The sequence below is a fragment of the Adiantum capillus-veneris genome, chromosome 22 (genome assembly GCF_014529385.1).
Source record: "Adiantum capillus-veneris isolate H3 chromosome 22, ASM1452938v2, whole genome shotgun sequence".
Lineage (NCBI taxonomy): Eukaryota > Viridiplantae > Streptophyta > Polypodiopsida > Polypodiales > Pteridaceae > Adiantum > Adiantum capillus-veneris.
The window spans coordinates 107781026-107801093 of record NC_140952.1 but is presented as its reverse complement, the minus strand read 5'-3'; the positions used below and the strand labels follow the sequence as shown (position 1 = coordinate 107801093).

Sequence of the window (20068 nt, the reverse complement as noted above, 5' to 3'; positions counted from 1 at the left end):
ACGACTATCCTAGGCTTGGAGAGATTTCTGGTATCTCCCTTTTCCTCTCTCTCTCTCTCTCTCTCTCTCTCTCCCCCCCCCCCTCCCCTTCCCCTTTAGTTTTGTCTATCTCTAATGATATGATATGTATGTAGGGTTGTCCATATCGGGTTACAATGCATGTCCTACTTTCGGGCCATCAGTGATGACAGAAAGGACCGATGCCTTGCGCAAGGTAATCTATCCAAACAACCATCGTTTCTTAACCCAAGGACATAGCAAGCACAAGGCTCCAACAAATGGGAAGACCCCTCTAAAGCTCAAGATGGTAGATTGGGAAACCATTTGGGAAGAGCACTACAACAACAATCCAACTCCATGCCCTCCACCGAAAGGTATGTCAAGATATTCCATGTTTTTAAGGCTTCCATATTGGAAGGACTTAAAAATACAACACCTCTTGGATCCCATGCACAAAATCAAGAATGTAGCCCAAACACTATGGGACCACATAATTGGCAAGAAGGACTCTTTGGGTGCAAGGGAGGATTTGAGGCTTTTGAAACGTCTCCCCACCTCTGCTACTCCATGCCGTGCCCCCAATGGAAATATTGTGCTTCCTAAAGCCCCATGGATGCTTCCCAAAGAAGAATTATACAAAGTGAAGGGTACCATTGCTTCTATTCACACACCAATAGGATACATGAGGTCGCTAAAGGGAGCTTTCACAAAAGCAAAGAAAGATGGAAGCGTTCAATTATATGGGTTGAAGTCCCATGATTGGCACAAGATGCTTCAGGTAATGTCCTTCTCTCTATTCTATATATAGTTGACTTTCTCTCACTTTCCCTCTCCCTAAGTTACATTGTAGTTCATTATCCCGGTGAGTATGTGTATATGTCGGGACAAGAAAGTCGGGGATGCTATTATTCAAACTTGGAGAGCTAGTAAGGTACACCACAAGACTCCACTCAGCTACACTTTCTTTATGTACACAATAATCTCAACTAGCACTTAGTGTATCCTTATGTATTTTCTTGCAGATTTGTGAGCTCCAAGGAAATTGAATAGATACTATCCCTACTGCTCAAACACTTGCAACAGAAACTGTGTGTGCCATTGAGGATGCCCTTTCTTGATCGGTCCTTCTTAGTCAAATCCACCTCTTGGTCCACATGGTGAAGGAGATTGCTATACGTGGAGTAGTGCACATACGATGGATGTTCTTCTTGGAGAGGTTTTTAAAGACTCTCAAAGATTTTGTGCAGCTACGGTCTCAACTAGAGGCATGCATGGCTGAAGGGTGAATCATGCAAGAGGAATTTGTTTACATCTCAGAGTACTTGGCACAAGTTGATCCTTCAAAAAAAAAATCCCCCCTACCCTCCTCTTTCTTCCCTCTCCAACTGAGTTTGGACCTTCTCCCTACAAAACGTGGTAAAAGACCGCAATAAACAACTAGAAATTTTCATAGTGGTTGAGTGCATAGAGAAGCGCAGTTTAATGGGGCTGCAAAACTACCACTTTGAATCTTGCATGCTGCAGTTGATGGGTAGCGGTCGGTTGATGCCTTCGGATAGCCGACTGGGATGCAATGGACGTGTTGACGCATGTAGAGGGCTGCCCATACACCCGAGGCTGGCCACTCAAACCCAAGTGGTCACAATCCACTCAACTCCCTCACCCACCCTATTTGAGGAGCGGTTGGTGCGTCGTGTATGCAGGAGCCACCATGCACTGAAGTGGCATCGAGGTTGGTTGAACAGCAAAGGCTTCAAAGGGCGTGTAGGCGGCATGCATGGAGTGGTTGTTGACTTGGGTGGGGGTGAGGAGTCTTGGATTTTTTTGGGCAGCAAAGCCCCCTAATTTCCTTTTCCATGCAATGGCAGGTGCAGCTGTGTGACAATCTCCAGTGTCAGCACCAGTCCTAAGCTTTTGATACTACACCATGGGTGGTCCAAGCCATGACGCAGAGGGTGGAGGGTTGTCTAGACTCCGAAGCGAAATATGCTGCATCATGGGGTCGTCCCACCGATTTGATTAGAGAGTTTATCTTAAAAAAATTTAACATCAACGTGGGGTGGTTCCCACTACCGGACTCATTAGGGCCTCCTATGGTTGTTTTGCACCATAATTAAAGAAACCCCCTGCCTTCATGAGCACGAAGTCTCGAGTACGAGACCAAAGGTCTTGTAGTACTACATTAAGAATTGTTGAAGATTTTGAGATCTTCGAATTACTGTTGAACAAAATTGCCTAGACGATGGTGCTCATTATGTTTCTCTCCTTCTTGCTTAATGAACTAGGTAAAGAAAAAAAAATCAGCTACTTCTCCTTCTTCTACTCCTTTTATTCAATTCTTTAGGAGATTCCTCTCAAGATTTCTTGCGTCGAGCCTTTTGAACTCATTTGCTTTCTCTGAAATAGGAACTTCAGAGTTGATCTTTTGCAGATTGAGGTTGGCACGCTTAGAAACGGTTGTTGTAACCACCCCACTACTAAGGTGATGGTGCTGTAGAGAGTAACCCCAACATTGACAAAAAGTGTTGAACACCGCCCCCTGCAGTAAATTGCACGCCCTCCCGCTTTGGCTCGCCATGGTCCCCAAGAGATGATGCCATGCATAGGAAGTACCTCCCATCTCTCTCTCTCTCTCTCTCTCTCTCTCTCTCTCCAACTAGCGGCGTCCTCAAAATTCGCATGAGAATAATCTACACAGATTCTTCTCGTCTTTTCCATTTTCTACAATTGGGTACTCTTACTCCTTGAAATCATTACATTATACTATAGCTCTTTAATCCTTCTTCTTTTCTCATAAGGTTGAAGCGACTCTACCCCTCTATCTATCTAAGCTTGCATGGTTAGTCTATATAAGGCTACTTTATATAATTAATCGATAATTAGATAGTCTATGAACGCGCTATTGCCTTATGGTCCGGGCCAAACCTTTTCTCATAGCAAGGTAAAGAATAATGTATAATCGACATCATCCACCAATGCATTGTTATGCTCTTTTTTTTGTAAACACAAATCAACAACTTACAATCGTACTATAAGCCAACAACTTATGAATATTGTAATTTCATGTACAAAAACAACAAAAGGACTTATCTTTGAGGTTTATTTTCTACATAGCTTTGGCTGTTGCAAGCCCCATAACGTAGCCATAGTTCTCATACCACTGCTACAATCGAAAGCAGTGGTCCTGGAAAATACCACAATAACATGTTGCAAACCATCAAACTAACAAAATTGTACACTTGGCAAATAACATGGACACCAATATTGTTGCTATACACGAACAGAGAGAGACAAAGAGCGAGAGGGAGTAGGAGATCACGGGCCGATGCACCTCTTAGATCGGAGTGACACACCGGCATTGCGAGAGAGGAGAGAAGAGAAGAGAGAGAAGGACATAGGCACTGGATGCAATCTCCCCCGTGCAAGAGAGCAATTTTCTCTTGCACATATTTATTTATAGATTTCTTGAATGCTCAAAATGAATACACATTGACTAGCCGACATAAATGGCCATAGCTCATAAAGAGCACTTAAATGATAAAATATGCATAAATGATGCCCTTTCACATAGCCTATAGCTTGGTCATGCTACAATAAATAGATAATTATTATTTTCATTACATGTTTTATCGATTTCCATCACATAATCATCGCTACTGACATCAAAATTTGGAATGCACTTTCAATAGTCATCAAGGAGAGATTGAAAGAGCTCCTCCCCAAATAATGTTTGAGCAAAGGCCGTATCAAGGAGCACAAAGCGAGAAAACCAATACATATTACGAAGGATTGATGAGGTGGAGAGAGAAAGATTTACGATGATGAGTGGGGAAGAAAGGTATTGAACGTGGTGCTGGTTGCATTTCTCATGGTTCTTTGAGCTATTATGGACAAGGAAAACAAGCAGAACAAGCACTACTTATGCTCTCTCTTTCCTCGCCTTCTCATGGTTCTCTTCAACTATTGTGGACAAGGAAAACAAGCACTACTAATGCTCTCTTTAATCCAAATTCTCATAGCAGCCATTGTGCTTATGGTGTGTGACTCGTTAAAGATAGTGATAGAGTTTGTTGTTGTACAAGCTCCCCCCTTACTTAAATTGATGTCGCTCTTGAGCTTTCGTATCTCCCCATGCAAGACGCTCCCTATGGGGGAACATATTCAAAGATCCTTTCACTTTTTCACGGTCCAATGGTTTGCTACCAAATAGTGCCCCCAACAAGGTAGAGAAAGGGTGGACGAGGAGTGGAGTAGGACTGGCTAATAAAGGACGCATGAGGGGGAGATGGCAAATGCACAGCCCGCAACAAAGCATGGCATTGGATAGAGTCTCTCACCCTCACAATTGACAAGGGAGAGGAAAGAAATGATTCAGCAAAGCAAAGAGGCAATAGGGACGGCAAGGTCTTTGCTCGTCATCCAGAACATCCTTGCCCTCTCTCGATTTTTCTTGCTGCATTCCCCTTATTTTTTGCATGTCCCAAAGCGGTGAGGCCTTAGTGATGCCTTCCAATTTTGGACTTCCCAAAGAGAAAAGGCTATAGAGATGCTTTCTCTTTTCTAGAAAAAATATAAGCTGTATTTTCAATCGTTTTTTGATAGGTCAAAAATGTTGATTGGTTTAAATAAGATAGTGGGCACTCATTTAGTTTAGATTATCAATGTGCAAATGTAATGATGGATTTTAAAATTTTCTTGAGTTTTGAAACATGAAGTGAATGTTCATTGACCAAAAAATGGATTTTGAGTCGAAAGCATGAAACATTGAAGTTTGAATTGAACTTTTAACTTTTGCTAAATTAGTAAAATTGGTCTTGTGTAGAGAGAGTTGACATGAAAAATATAGATGGTTTATTTCTAAGCTTGCAAACTCTTAAGTTGAGAGGAGTTAAGACAATGATGGTGTGGTGGTGGTTGTGTGTTTGTCTCTAGCATAGGTTTCTAGAGCGCTCGTGCTCTGCTCCTGTTGCTTGCGAGTTCACAGAGCGGGGGGGCTCTGGGTGTTTCTACGGTAGGGGGGAGTTGCACATGGGTTTGTTGGATGAATGGAGATTGCCATTGGTCGCGGTCCTCTCTCGGGTGAGGGTCCAAGCAGATCTGATGTAGTTTGCACTCTTGTTGGACTTAATTTTTGAGCCATGGGAGGGGTTGTCACTCCCACCTCCTTTTGAGAGGGCAATATGCAACCATTCCATGTGGATCTGTTGTGTTGGTGCCAAAGGAAGGGTTTCCTGGTTGGTGGCAACATTGGGCTACCTTGTGGTAGCCTTGGTCTTCGATGCAGCTTGTTGAGACAGTGTGAGGCTCTCCAAAAACGCCCGGCGGTGTGGAAAGTGATAGTGGCTGAGGCATGTGGTGTTGTGTGCTAGTCCGAAAGCCGCATAGTGTTCCTCTCTCCTTTTTTGTGCTCGGTCCTCATGAGCCATGGAGGTCACTGGTGGTAGCAGCACAACCATAGTGGCTCCTCAGGATGTCCTTGCGGGTGATGGGGACTATGGGCCCCACCCCCTTCCTCGTTGATATCTTGTGGTTCTGTCTATCGAGGGTGGCACCCTAATCAGCCAATGTATGGTGGATTTGTCTTATTGAACCTTAGGAGTTTGATATCTGCATAAGTGTGTACCTACAGCCCTTGAGGGTCGGAGACTAAGGAATGAATTGGGGGTTACTACTGTCAAGGGGGCTAGTGTTGAGGGCGGTGTTGCACATCTACCAATTGCAGTTGCATTGAGGGCCGATTGCATTAAGGGTTGCAAAAAGGGTGAATTGAGCCTCCATAGGGGATCGTGGGGGACTTTTGGTGCTATTTATGCTGATGATGTTGGTGTTGTTCCATGGTGGGCTGGAGTAGATCTGCTTCGTGCATCATCTTCTTCTTTAGCGTCAGCTCTCTCTCATGTTGTGTGTGTGTGTGAGGAGAGAGAGAGAGAGAGAGAGAGAGAGAGAGAGAGAGAGAAAGAGAGAGAGATAGAGAGAGAGATAGAGAGAGAGAAAGAGAGCTTTCGTTGTTGTTTTGAAGAGCCTACAATTAATTGTAGCATGTGGATGTTACGATACTAGGAACCCTCTTGTTGCACGTGGTTAACTACGATTGGGATAGCTGGCTTAATGGTTAATTATGTGATGTCTATCTAAATTTTACTAACACTGAGTGCATGATGGTTTGTAGATTGGAATTTTGGGAGTTGACGAGGAGGCGCTGGCAAATAATCATTCTCTTAGTCATTTTATGGCTGCTTTGTAAATAGGACAATGAGAACTCACCCTAAGAGGGTCATGCAATAAGTATTGTGTTCCACTCATAACTAAAGTGGGACTACAATGTAAAAGAGGGGATTGTAATTTTTGGCACCAACAATAATTTCAAATATCAAATACCAAACTCCACAAGAGGTGCCGTGGATTTTGGGGCTGCAATCTTAGGCCTTTCTTGTGTAGATTTTCTTAATTTTTCCCTTTCCTCTCTCTTATGCTATGTGTGTTTCTATGTGTAGTCATGATTATGTCTACATCTCTTACACCCCTCTTACACTCTCTTACACTCTTCCCTTGTCAATATGTTCTCTTGCGTGTGTGTGCTCTCATCATCTAAGTGTATGAGTACTTGGTAATTGGAAGGGATGGTGAAAGGTTGACAAGCAAAGGTGCAAGCAAAATTAGGAATTGGAAGCAAGCAACCATTCTTCCCATCTCCAACTCCCAACAGCGGTATCAGAGCTTTAGTTCGAGTTATTGGCATGAAATTTTCAATTTTGATAGAATTCTCGAATTGGCAGATTAATCGGAAAATTCTTCCACAATTGTTACTGATCGACAACAGAATCGGGTAAGCAACCGAGAACAAAGTGTTATTGAATCCTCAAATTGGCAGATTAATCGGCAAATTCTTCCACAATTTTTACTGGTCGACAACATAACCGAGAACAAAGTGTTATTAAAGAGCTTTGAAATATTTGGTGAATTTGATTTGACATTGGAAAGTTTAGAAGGAAGAGAAAGAGAGGACATAGCAGAAGAAGAGAATTACAGATCTATGCGACGAGGAGAGCTGAAGTCAAGACTTGTTATGAAAATTAAATATCGGTTAGAGGCAAAATCAAAACTCAAAGACTAGAAGGAAGCCGACAAGGAGCAATCAAAGCCGACTCAAGCTTGTAGAGGTTTCCCATGCAAAGGAAATCAACCCAAAAGCCAACCAAATTGAGCTTTTTCTGGCTCACACATGCCATGAGAAGGCCCACCTACACACACCAAACCAAGCTGTTTGACAACCACCAAAAAACCGAGGCTTTGTATCAAAAGGAGCACCTTGGTCTGCCCATCACTTTCCTTTTCTTCCTCGTAGCAGCCAAAAACGGCTTTGTCAGTCACCATTTGCCTTCTCCCTCTCGTGTGTTGTCTCCTTCCCATGATGCGAGCTGCCATGCCTTACTTAGTGGGTGCACACACCTTTTGAGTAAAATGTGTGGCTTAAAACTCAATTGAATCACTTTCAAGTTGGCCAGCCACCCAAGAGTCACAAAAAAATATCCCCTCTTAAGAAGGTATTCACCCTACCCAAAGTTTTGGACAGTCACGACACAAGTAGGGTAGCAGCTAATTCCGAACCCGTTTGACCACCCAGCATCAAATTTATTTATTTTTTGTTGTTCCAAGAGACAATTCGGTTGCCTATCAATAGATTCACGATCAAAGTAATTATTTGGATATATATATATATATATATATATATATATATATATATACATACATACATATCACTACAATCGAAGCTCTCGTAACCTTGCTTTAGCCGAGAATCCTCAAGCTACACCAAATTCCGACCATTGTCCAACTGGCTAATCAACTTGAGATGAGGGAGATTGGATGCTGAAAAAAATAAAATAAAAATCCAATCAACTTGCATCTGAATTATCAACCGATCTCACTGCTTTCAAAATTGCCATCGTACTCCACAACTTGGACTAGACAGCATCAACAAATCTACAAGCTAAGTACCCATTTACTTTTGCTTATTACTTTATTTTTAATTCTTAAGTGTTACTCTGCATATCATCATATACATATACACTCACACCTTTAAAAAAATACTATATATATATATATAAAGAGAAAAAAAAGCACGCAATCATGGCACACCTTCCACAAGCACCCACAGTTGTTGAGCAGCTTGCCAATCTACAACAATCTCTCATGTATGAACGTATGCAAAGGCAAGAGCTTGAAGATAAATTATTGCATTTTGCATGCATAGAATCTGCTCGGCACCCAAGCAAAACAAAATTAGCAGAAAAGCCGTCACTTTCAAGGATTTTGATGGCACTAAAGATGATGCACGGTTTTAGCATGGGCTAGTCAATTAGATGACTATTTTCATGATGACGACTTTTCCAAACATGAGATGGTAAAAGTGTGCATCAAATCATCTCACAAGTAGCGTTGCATTGTGGTGGAACGCCACCAAACAGCATGGTAAAAGACCACGTACCTGGCATGCATTCAAAAAAAAAAATTACCTCAATTTTTGCCTGACATGGTATAAAGCTAAATCACAACGCTAGTGGGATTTAATTTGACAAGGTCAAAATGAAGATGTACAAGGCTATACTGATCTTTTTTTTGAACTGTTTAATTCAATTGCAAGCTATTGAACATGTCAATCATAGGAAATCAAAACGTAAATATATATATGGCTTAGCACTACAAATTGGTGCTGAGGTAAATCGGATTCACTGTCAAAGACTATCAATCTGGCCCTTAATGTGGAGAAGAAGAAAAGGTGGACAACCCTCTCACACTGAACAAACTACTAACACTAACCGTAACAAGAGAGCTTCTTTCTCTCCTAACTTTGACATGAACAAACATCAAAGCCGTATTTTCTTCAAGAGACGCAAATTTGAAAATTCTCCCACAACTTCTCAACCTTATGGCAACAACAATAGCAACATGCAGTAGCAAGGCAACCAAAATTCTTTCAACCAACTTCCTGCTCAAAAATCTAATGGTAATAAAAAGGTGAAGTGTTTCACATGTTTTTAGTACGGTCATTATGCAGATAAGTTCCCAAAAGGTCTTGCTAAGAGCAATTGCCAACCCAATGGCAAATCCAATGGAGTCATCCGAAATCCAAACCAACAACCCTTCAACAACAACCGTCCCAACGGTGCTACTATTAACCTCATCAAAGATGCTAATCTTAACAAAAATGAAGAGGAAGCTAATTACGATGAGGGATAGGATCCTGAATATGATCACGATGACAACCCATCTTCAGGTACTCCTATATCTCCTCACACTTTGTTTAAAGTGCAAGGCACAGTCAAGGATGAAAGTGTCACCATTATTTTAGATGATGGCAGTAACCATGATTTTATTTCCACAAGGTTGGCACAACAACTCTCTGTCTCTCAAATTTATTCACCTCACAAAGTCAAAACTGTTTTTAATCATCAACATTTTAATTGCAAAACCCAAGTCACTGTTGAAGTTTGCATTGGTGAATCTACACAAGCATATTTCGGGTAGCACCATTGCATGGTCTTGCTATGATTTTGGGAATGCCATTTTGTCATGAATTTCATTCGTTGGTTAATTGTAAAACACGTACCATGTCTCTCACTCATAATAATAAAAAATTCTCCATCCAAGCAACACTAGCACATCAAAAATTTCCACTTCTCTCTCACACCCAAGCCAAAAGAGCAATTCGAAAACAAGGGAAAACGTATCTGGTGTTGGTAAATCAAATTTTCATTGAAATTGAAACCTCACATAACTCTTCACATGATGATTTTCTCTCACAATTTAAGAATTGTTTCATGCATGATCTACCACCTGGAATTCCACCTTCACATCTAGAAGACCACAAAATAGATATTATACCGGGTAGTGAACCAAATCCAACTACAGACAGGGAGATACAAACTTAAACCAATGACTTGCTTGATTGAGGACTTATAAGACCTAGTAGTTCACCATATAGAGCTCCAGTACTTCTTGTTAAGAAGAAAAATGGAGCTTTTCATATGTGTATTGACTACAGGGCTTTAAACAAGATCACCATCAAGAATAGGTTCCCTATTCCTAGAGTGGATGATCTATTAGAAAACTGAAAGGGGCAAACATTTTTAGCAAAATTGATCTCAAATCAGGGTATCACCAAGTCAAAATGTTTAATCAAGATGTCTAGAAAATTGCTTTCAGAACACAAACGGGACATTATGAATTTCTTGTCATGCCATTTGGTCTAACAAATGCACCAGCCACTTTTACACGCATGATGAACAAAATTTTTATTGACCATCAAGATTTTGTGACTGTATTCTTTGATGACATTCTTGTATTTTTAGTAAATCAGAACAAGAACATAAAGAGCACTTAATACGTGTATTTGAACTGCTTGCACACAACCACTTGTATCTAAATCCTGAAAAGATTTCAATGTTTCAATCTGAAATTGAATATTTGGGACACATTGTATCGGGCAAGGGAATACATGTAGACCCTAAGAAAATTGAAGCCATTAAATCATGGCCTAGACCCAAAAAATTGCATGAACTTTGTTCTTTTATTGATCTATGCAATTATTACAAGAAGTTTGTATGTAACTTTGCTTACAAATCTCATTACCTCACTCTCCTGTTAAAGAAAAATGCTACAGTCGTAAAGGGGTGGTCTAGCAACATACCAAATTAACATGCTACAAGCCATCAAACTAACAAATTTCCATACCTAGAAAATAACATGAACACCTTAGTGTTGCTATACACAAAGAGAGGGAAAGATAGATAGATAGAGAGAGAGAGAGAGAGAGAGAGAGAGAGAGAGAGAGAGAGAGAGAGAGAGAGAGAGAGAACACAAGCAATGGATGCAATCTCCCCCCGTGCAAGAGTGAACATGTCCCTCTTGCACGTATTTCATTTATAGAAGAGTTCATGCTCAAAAAATAAGTTACATCAATTCGCACTCGTACATAAAATAGTCAGAGCTCGATATAACAATAAATAGTTGTCTACATCTCAATGAACCATAAAATACTAAGGATTGCCACAAAATCCAATAGTAGTAGTTTTATTCCAAATAACTACTATCGTTTTATTGTCCAGCATGTGCCAGTCACTAATCTGCTCACGCAACACCCGACAAGTGATCATATTCCACAATTCAAATCAACATTGCAATGCTCCATCAAAATATCAAATATTTCACAAATAAATCATCAAAATATCAATTCCATTGCATACCCTGGGGTTAAAAGACAATTGTCCTCCATTGTTACCAAAACCAAACTAGTGACAGTGGTGGCCAGCCATTGATAGAGTGGTCTAGTAATTGGTGTTGCCTAAACCGGCGGATCTACACCAATGGACGTGCTGCCTAAATCGGCCGATCTGCACTAATGCTGCCTAAGTCGGCAAATCTTCATTTTGAAGTTGTTTTTCCTAAATTGGTGAATCTATACTAATGTTGCCTAAATCGGTGGATCTAAACTTTAAAGTTCGTGTTGCCTTAATCGACAAATCTACACAAGAAGAGAGGCACTGCCTAAATCGGCGAATCTATGTCTCTCGGTATGTGGTATGCAAGTATCAAGTGATAGTAGTGCGGACATAGCGATTGTTTAGAAATCCATTGACACTCTTCCAAAGAATGATTTTTGTATTTTACCAAATATCTTTTGTATTGGTTTCCTGTGCGGGTAGTGGTCATGTTATATCTAAACCCGTGGAGGTCACTTAGTGTAACATTCCTATATCATGTGGGTTCGAGACCCCTATTAAAAACCCCTATGTACCAAAAAGTCCTCATTCTCTTACACCCCTTTGTAAACTTCATCTAAAATTATATATCCCTAATTGTACATATATTTTTTGTGGGATGAAATAATAACTTCCCTTTATTAAAAGATTTTTTTTTCTTAAAATGCACTTGAAAGGTCACAAAACATAATAACACAAACCTTTATGACACATTATCCACATTCAAATCAAAAAGCTTTAAAAATATCGATCCAAATGATCATGTTGAGACTTGTGTCAAGAGCTTTTGAAAATTGCCTTGTAAAATTAGATAGTTGTAATACGGACACATAGTGACAAGAATGTTGTGTTGTGTTGTGGTTAGCTTAGTCTTTTAGGGATTCTTTTGTATGTCTCTTGGTGGAAGTACAAGGTGTCTTACTGTAGCATTTATGCTCTTTAGTTTTCAGGGTTCTGAGTAGCAAAAGAGGCAACTTACACAAGATTTTTGCTAACGATTATTACAATGGCACTACACTCATACATTGGAAACATACACATAAACTTAAATGCACTACACTTACATCAGTTTGATGAATCATTAGAGCTAGCATTCCTTCTCCAAAAGCAAAATCATGTACATAAAACTTGCTATACTTGTGCTACCTAGATGACTAGTAGATTTTGCAACCATAGGCCTACTTTTTTGCATGCATCGGCTAGGTTGCTGACGTCGAGTATTTCTCCCAGCCATGTGACCCTCTTGCGGGCATTGACTTCCCAATTGCTGAAAACAGCTACCAAAAGCTTGCTGCCAAATTCATGTGGGGCATACCGTGCAATCAACATGTTCAAAGAGATGATATTTCATACAAGAGTGTAGTCCTCTTCATAATGTTTAGTACCATTCAGCTGACTTGCCAACGGCAATGTCTCATGCCATGCAGCAGAGATTCAAGGTGCACGGAAAGGATAGGTGATAGAAGAAATGCCATATACCGACAACAACTTAGATTTTATTAGAGCTTGCTTTCCACAGTTATTTTGAGCATAATCTATAATCAACATGCTCCAAGTGAGACTATTCCAGATTGGAAGCTCATGACGCACTTAGAGCTGATTAGAGCTTGCTGCCATAACTATTTTAAGCATAATCTGTAATCAACATGCTCCAAGTGAGACGACTATTCTAAATTGGAACCTCATGAAGCACTCCTTGTGCTTTTCTAGGATGCCACATATGGCATACAAGTCAACCAAAGCAACGTCAAGCAAGTCATGTTCCTGCAATCCAAGCAAAAACAGTTCATTTGCTGGCCTTTGCCTATCCTCCCATAACTCCATGCCAAGAGACTTCATTCTCCCCACCCTTGCACCCAACTAAAACACGCACACTCAAGAGCATGAACACACAACACACATGCGGAAACACATACACATGTTTGTGTGGGATGACATTCTCTAGGCAAGACAAAGAGCCTCATTAAATCCAATGCTAAAGTGTCTCTGAAAAGAAACATCACAAGAAAATCACCTATAAAGTATGTAATCACGTGTATTACTCTATGAAGAACTTTACTTGTACCTTCTATAACGATACTAGAGCGAGAGAAGGAGCATCTCCAAAACAAGAATAAAAGATACCAGACAGAGAAGGATCAGCTCCAAAACAAGAATAAAAGGATCAGCTCCAAAGCATACAAGATGGGAACATCCAAGAGCTAGCTCAATTAGCATCAGGTGGAAACATCCGAGAGCTTCTTCACCACAGCCATGTCGCGCATATCCTAGAAAAAATGCGCTCCAAAACCATATGAGATAAATTGCGATCAAAAATCACATTCAAATGGTGCAGATAGGCATATATAAAAGCATATCTTTGAATGACTCTATATCAATCCATTCCTAATTGTAATGGAGCAAAAATTAGGTCAATCATCTCCTCCTTGCGACTCAAACTCCTACAAATGATAGAGCAAAAATCATATCATAGCCATAGGAATATAATACTATAGTTTTAAAAATTACATATACTAATGCTCACCAACCAACAAAACAGTAAAGCACACCTTGCCTATCCCTAGTGGTCTCTCACAAAATCATTGAAGACCTTCCAATCATTCTCATCAAGTTCATATTCGTTGTTTTCGGAATCATATGTAAGGTTTGCGAGTGCGATAATGCAATCAATGCTCACCATATCCAGACCTATCAAGTCATATGTAAAGCACCTAGTCCCTTTAGTTTTTTGATACCATCCAAGCTGAACCTCAACCCTCGAAGGTCTATCCAAAAGGCTGAATCCTCTCTTGTATTCCACACATGCACCACCAACCATTCTCCTCATCTTTTGAACTCGTCCCAAGTACGATTTGATTTCAAATTTCTTCTTGTCTCCAGAGGTTCTTGGCTTGCAGCCTGACCTTGTCACCTTCCCATGCATGGTCTCTTCTTGAAAGAACACGTCACAATCGGAACCAATACCAAATTCCTTTCGTATTCTTTGGCATAGTATACTCCTTGTCGTACTCTTGTAAGTCTATCTTTAGAGAGTGTTGGATTTCTATTGAGCTGACTCACTAGTGTAGACTTGAATAGAAACATGTTGTCTTTGACTTCGACAACAGGACTTACCTCTTCTTCCTCATCTAGACCAGAGTCAATAATATGTCTGACCTCACTTGTAGTAGCATCTTCATCTGGAAATACTTCAAGATCCATGGAAGTAGGATATTCTTCATCTGTGTCCGAGTCTTGCAGATTTGAGTTTGCATATGCATCAAACACTCTAGTGACCAAGGCTGGAACCACCATTTTTGGTCTTCTTTTCCTTTTGGCCTCACGTGCAAGTGAGCGAAAAGTTTATGGGCACTTTCCAATCCTCTTTGTAAAGCAGCTTGACCTTTTCATCTGTTGAAACACATGTGTAATCACCTAAGTTTTCCTCTTGCATGCCTTCTATGAGATTTAACTCCCTCCATATGTGCTCTTGCTTCTTGTGAGCTCTAGTGAATGCCACACCATCATCTTTGCATTCAAAATGTGCAAGCCTATTCAAGATTCCTATCATATGTATCATGTCCATCAAGTCATAAGTACGCTCTTGCCCAACCATGCTCCCAACTTTGCTGAAGCATATTTCAGCTGCATCTGAGCCGGTGAGATGTAGAGGACACCTGAATTTTGAGTGAAAGTCTCTAAAATATTTGATAAGCAAAACCACACTGGCATGAGACTTGTACATTAACAAATGTCTCTTTACTGATAAAATTTGTTGAGAGTGTATATTTTGGATGATGTTGTATCCAAGATCCCTAAAATGTGGAAGAAAAAACCCACTTTGGCTACTATGTGGACTCTCTCTCCCAAGTTCAAGTGAGGAGATAAAAAGTTTTCAATGTAGTCTCTGGCAATTTCAAGATAGGCATGTGTCCCTATCATACTACACTCTCGTCTATGTTGGCCACTATTTGCTAGCTCTCCCAAACACTGTTGCACTTGTCTGCTACATATTCTTTGAGTTGCTACCCAATCTTGATGATCCTCTCGCTTGATATCCATTTCCTTAAGCATATGCTTGTCAACAGGAAAAGAATGATTCAAGGTTATCCAGACACCACCAAGAGCTAGCTGCCGCTTTGGCTTATCGAGAACATTGACAAGATTCTTTCCATTGTGTACAAAGTCCTAATCATGGATGCCCAAAACATCTCCATCCTTCATTTTGGCTGAAAGAGGCCACCCGTCCCATTCGATTTGGAATCTAGTGCCATTCTTATGAACATAATCAGCCAGCATCAATGCTCTTTGACAACTATCACCATGGGAGGCATGTCCAATAATTGGGCCAAGTGTAGGCTTTAGCTTATCATCCCACAAGCTTGCAATTTCAGCCCATTTCTTGTGAACACAATGTGCATCAAATTGGTTGCAAGTGGAATGAGCCACCAAAACAAGTCGTGATAGCGCTTCATGAAGCGGATTTGCCACAAAAACATGTGCATAACCACCGATGACATGATTCTCAAATGATTTGATAATCATCTCATAGCCAGCCTTCCCAACTCCAAGTTTGAAGTTCCACATTCATGGTCCTCAACTTTGTGTGTGTCCATCAAATCCAATGAGGGTGTCATCTTTTGGATTCCACCTGCATTTAGATGGTGAAAACATTAGTAAATGAGACTTCTATTTTAGGTTCAAAGAACCCTTTATTCCAAGGTTTTGACTTTACCTTATTCTCTTCTTTATAACGGTTTCATCCTCTACCAAAGTGAAAGGAACAAGTGACATAATTCCATGCTTTTCTTTCTTCTTTTGATAGATATCAGCAATGGCATCAAACATGTGACCTTGAATGCCTGGCAAGAATTGTGTGGCAAGTCTATGGCCTCTCTTTTTTGTTGAACCCATTACAAAAGGTTGCCTTTATGGAAGGCTCTGCAAACCAAAGCTTACCGCCACATTGATCATCTAACAAAGGCTTCAAACTAACACTCTTGATGTTCACTTTGATGTCATGGATCCACAAACCCCAGCATAAAAGTTTCAAACTTAAGACTGAACTCTCACTTTCTACATGGTTACTAGAAGAAAAAGAGGCATCACCCTGATTTGAACCTCCAAGCTTTGTAGAAACCACAAACTTTCTCAAAGAAGTTTGCTTTGGATCATGATCTTTGTTCTTCCAAGGAAATCCACGTAATCCTGTGAGCTTTGGGCTGACTTTCTACGCCTCCTTCATGAGTGCCTTTGTGTGCAAGATTGACTTTGTGTGCTCGATAAGTAGAGTAGACAAGGCTGACCGTGGAGGGCACAAATGCAGCCATGTGTCATCATACTTGCATCTCACACGAACAAAAATTTTGTCTTTAAAGTCATGCAATGTTGCTGTAACAATTTCAAAGCCCCAACCTGCATACAATGGAGATGCATAAAGCTAAAACAAGAAGATCAATCAATGAGCTTGTCACATTCAAGTAAACAAGAGATGCTGATTACCTTCATTTACCGCCATCGAAGAATTCAGTTTCTCTATTGCACCCTCAATTTGTTCTTTATCATCTTGTTGTTGCCCAGCCGGTACACTTTGTGTGGCATCTTTTCTAAGTCCACGAAATGTCAAATAGTTTTTCTCATGTCTATTACTCTCCAAGATATGGGTCCTCATGAAGTTAGAAAGACAATTATAAGAAGCGTGCTTTCCTTCAACTGAACCTTTCCCATACAAACATCTACATTCATAACACCAAATTTGTACTTGGGGCTGCCCATTGAAGTCTTCACTATGGAGTTCAAACCTGTCATCCCTTGAGACCTTCAATTCTTTCAGCTTTCCTCTTATTCTAGTGCATTCATTTTTCTTCTTCTCAAGAATGGTTGCACTTAGTAATGTGCTTGCAAGTTTGGTAGTGAGATCTCTTGGACGATCCTCTTTCTCTTCAGCAATGTCACCTAAGCATCTATGCTTATTTGAAGAAGTAGTCTCTTGAGTGATTTCAACACTCCTTTTGATGCGAACTTGAACCTTATTGCTAAGTGTCCATCGCTCTTCTTGTCGTTCCTTTAAAATATAGTTCTCCTCAATGAAGTCAAAGCATCTAGCCACAATCTCATCTCCCTCAATTTGCTCATGAACCTCCACAAAAGTGGGCTCACCTTTATCAATTTTTAGTCTTACAAGACCAAGATCTTCATCATTATCATCATTTATAACCTGGATTTTGAAGAACGATTCCATCTAAATGACAATCTAAGTGTGTGACCCAATTGTGGATGGTAATGCACAAAACCCCTATTTAGATATAAATACCACCATTAGAGAAGCTACAAAAGAGTACAGTCATATAAGAGAAAAAGTAAAAGCTATAAAATCAAAATTTCAAGCCACAACTCTTAAATGAATGCAATTCTTAGTATTTTAGAATCGACATGGTGAACATGAAAAACATACCCTTTTGCTCACCAATGTAGAGGTAATTAAGTTTTTTTATGATGGGTAACCTCTCGTCACCCTTTTGCTAGTGGCTCTACGACATCCTCTGCTTGCTAAGAAAGTTGCAACCACTTAGCTTCCATCCTCTAGGCTGCTCTAAAATACAAGTAAGAATACAAAAAATAACAAAATTTTGCAACAAGGAAGTAGTGTGTGTGTGTGTGTGTGTGTGTGTGTGTGTGTGTGTGTGTGTGTGTGTGTGTGTGTGTGTGTGTGTTACACATGCATATGCATGGGGGCAAGAGTGTGCGCATGTAGGCATGCTCATTTGACAAGCAAGTTGCAAACAACAATGTTAAGCCGAGGGAATTTCCTTAGTGGAATTTGGAATATCAACTTTTGTACTTTTGGGATTCCAAGGGGCGTTCTTGGGAAAGAGCGTTGCCCATTAGTATTCTCGAACTATGTAACTGTCGATCAGTGTCTTTTTGGGAATATGAAGGCGGAAGTTATGGCGGAATTAGTCTGTTTCTGTGTTTTGTTCCAGTTTCATTCTGATTCCTGTGTTTGTCTATTCTGAATGTCTGTACCTTTAACACTTGGCGATCACGGTGTAGGTGTGATGTAGCATGGACGAATTCAAGTTTCTCTTGTAGGAGCGAGTGCTGAAGCGGTGAAAGGTTTAGTTGAATGGAGGGAAGACGTTCAGAATAGTGTGAGTTGGTATGGGTGTTTGGCTGCACTCTGGAGGGAGCAAAAGAGGATACATTCCCGTATTGGACAAGGTCAGTTGCTAGGCGGTTCCAGCAGTTTTATGGGCGAGATGGTCAGAGTTTGGAATCGCAGGGAAGTTTGGATCATAGTGGGATGCACCGAGTTTCTATAGGAGAGGATTCTAATGATACGGTGGAAGATTTGGATGGCACAGAGGATTATTTGAGTGATACGTGCGAAGAAGAAGTAGAGAACGAAGAACCGGATATATTTCCGTGTCTGTTGGCAGCTGCAATTTTTTAGCATGCATTAGTGGCGAGAAGGAGATTGATTTTTGATCCATTGGGAAGTACCAGTGCATGAAATCTTGTACAAACAGGTAGACTTACAAATATGGCGGCGGTTAGGCAGGATATGCGCGTCAAATTCCGGACCTTTTTGGGAAAGTCAAAGGAAGACCCCGATTGCCACATATCTCAATACGAGACAAGATGGCAGGCCAGAGGATTTGCCGGAGTGTACGATGCCCAGGCTAAGATGCGCCAGTTTGAGGCTACATTGGATGGGAAGGCTATGCAATGGTTTAGTAATTTTCCAGCATGTCATTTTGTTGATTATGATGGCTTGAAAGCAGCATTTTACAATAGGTTCAAAAGGGAAAAGAGTCCACATGATGTGTTGACCAAGCTTAGGGAAGTGAAACAAAGAAAAATGTTTGTTGAGGATTATGCACAAAAGTTTAACCAATATGTGAGAAGGCTGACTGCTCAAGAAAGGCCAACTGATGAAATGCTTGCTGGGTATTTTTTGAACGGATTAAGTAAGGAATTGAAGAATGATATTGTTGAAGTTGATGTTGCGAGTGGATTACAAGCATTAGTGGAAACAGCTCAAAAAGCAGAGAAAAGGTTTGGGGTCTCTCATGGGAAATCAGCCAAGAGGTCATCTAAAGAAAAGAAGAAAAGCAGGTCAAAGAAAAAGAAGAGGTCAAATGATTCGAATTCGGACACCGATTCGGATTCGAAAACTGAATTGATTCAGATACGGAAACGGATTCTGATGGTGAAGAGGGTTCCAGTGATGATTCGGATTCAGAAGGAGATGAGGATAAGAAAAAGAAAATCAAGAAGAAGTTGAAGAAAAAGTCTAAGGATAAAGGGAAAGATGAAAGAGTGGAAAAATTGGTGGAGAAGAAATTGAAGAAGTTGGGAGTGCAAAAAGTTGTGGAATCAAAATCCCCTCATTGTGAAATTTGTGTTAAAGATGGGTATTGGACAAAGGAATGTTCGTTTAATCCGAATTTCAGGGGTGTTGTACCAGAGAGGATTCGACAGAAGATTCAGCAACAAGGACCTCAAACTCATGGGGTGTTTCTAGAGACATTAAGAAGGCAGAGGATGTTCAACAATCAAGGTTGGCAAAGGCAACAACCGTATTCTGGGTGGAGACCACAGTTTAATCAAGGGGGACCATCATTCATAGGAAATTTCAATTCTGGAGGAGGACCGAGATATGGAGGATGGCAGAATTCAAGACCCCCATGGGGGGGAAATTGGGATCAGCAGCAACGTTGGCAGAATTGGCAGCCACAACCACAAGGAGAATCAACCAAATTGGAATTATCAAGGGGGGAATCAGCAACAGCCAAGGGGGGAATAACCAACAGCCAAGGGGGCAA

At 40.6% G+C, this 20068-nt stretch overlaps 1 protein-coding gene and 1 pseudogene across 1 annotated transcript; both read right to left on the bottom strand.

Annotated features, from left to right (window-relative positions):
• Window positions 1–12902: 12902 nt before the first annotated feature.
• Window positions 12903–16154, bottom strand: LOC147429982 (uncharacterized; annotated as a pseudogene).
• A 316-nt stretch (window positions 16155–16470) lies between these two features.
• Window positions 16471–17481, bottom strand: LOC147429981 (uncharacterized). Its single transcript, XM_086495082.1, has 3 exons — window positions 17042–17481; window positions 16743–16975; window positions 16471–16655 (listed from the first exon to the last, which is right to left on the bottom strand). The coding sequence occupies exons 1-3, from the start codon at window positions 17479–17481 to the stop codon at window positions 16471–16473; spliced, it is 858 nt and encodes a 285-aa protein (XP_086351208.1).
• Window positions 17482–20068: the final 2587 nt, after the last annotated feature.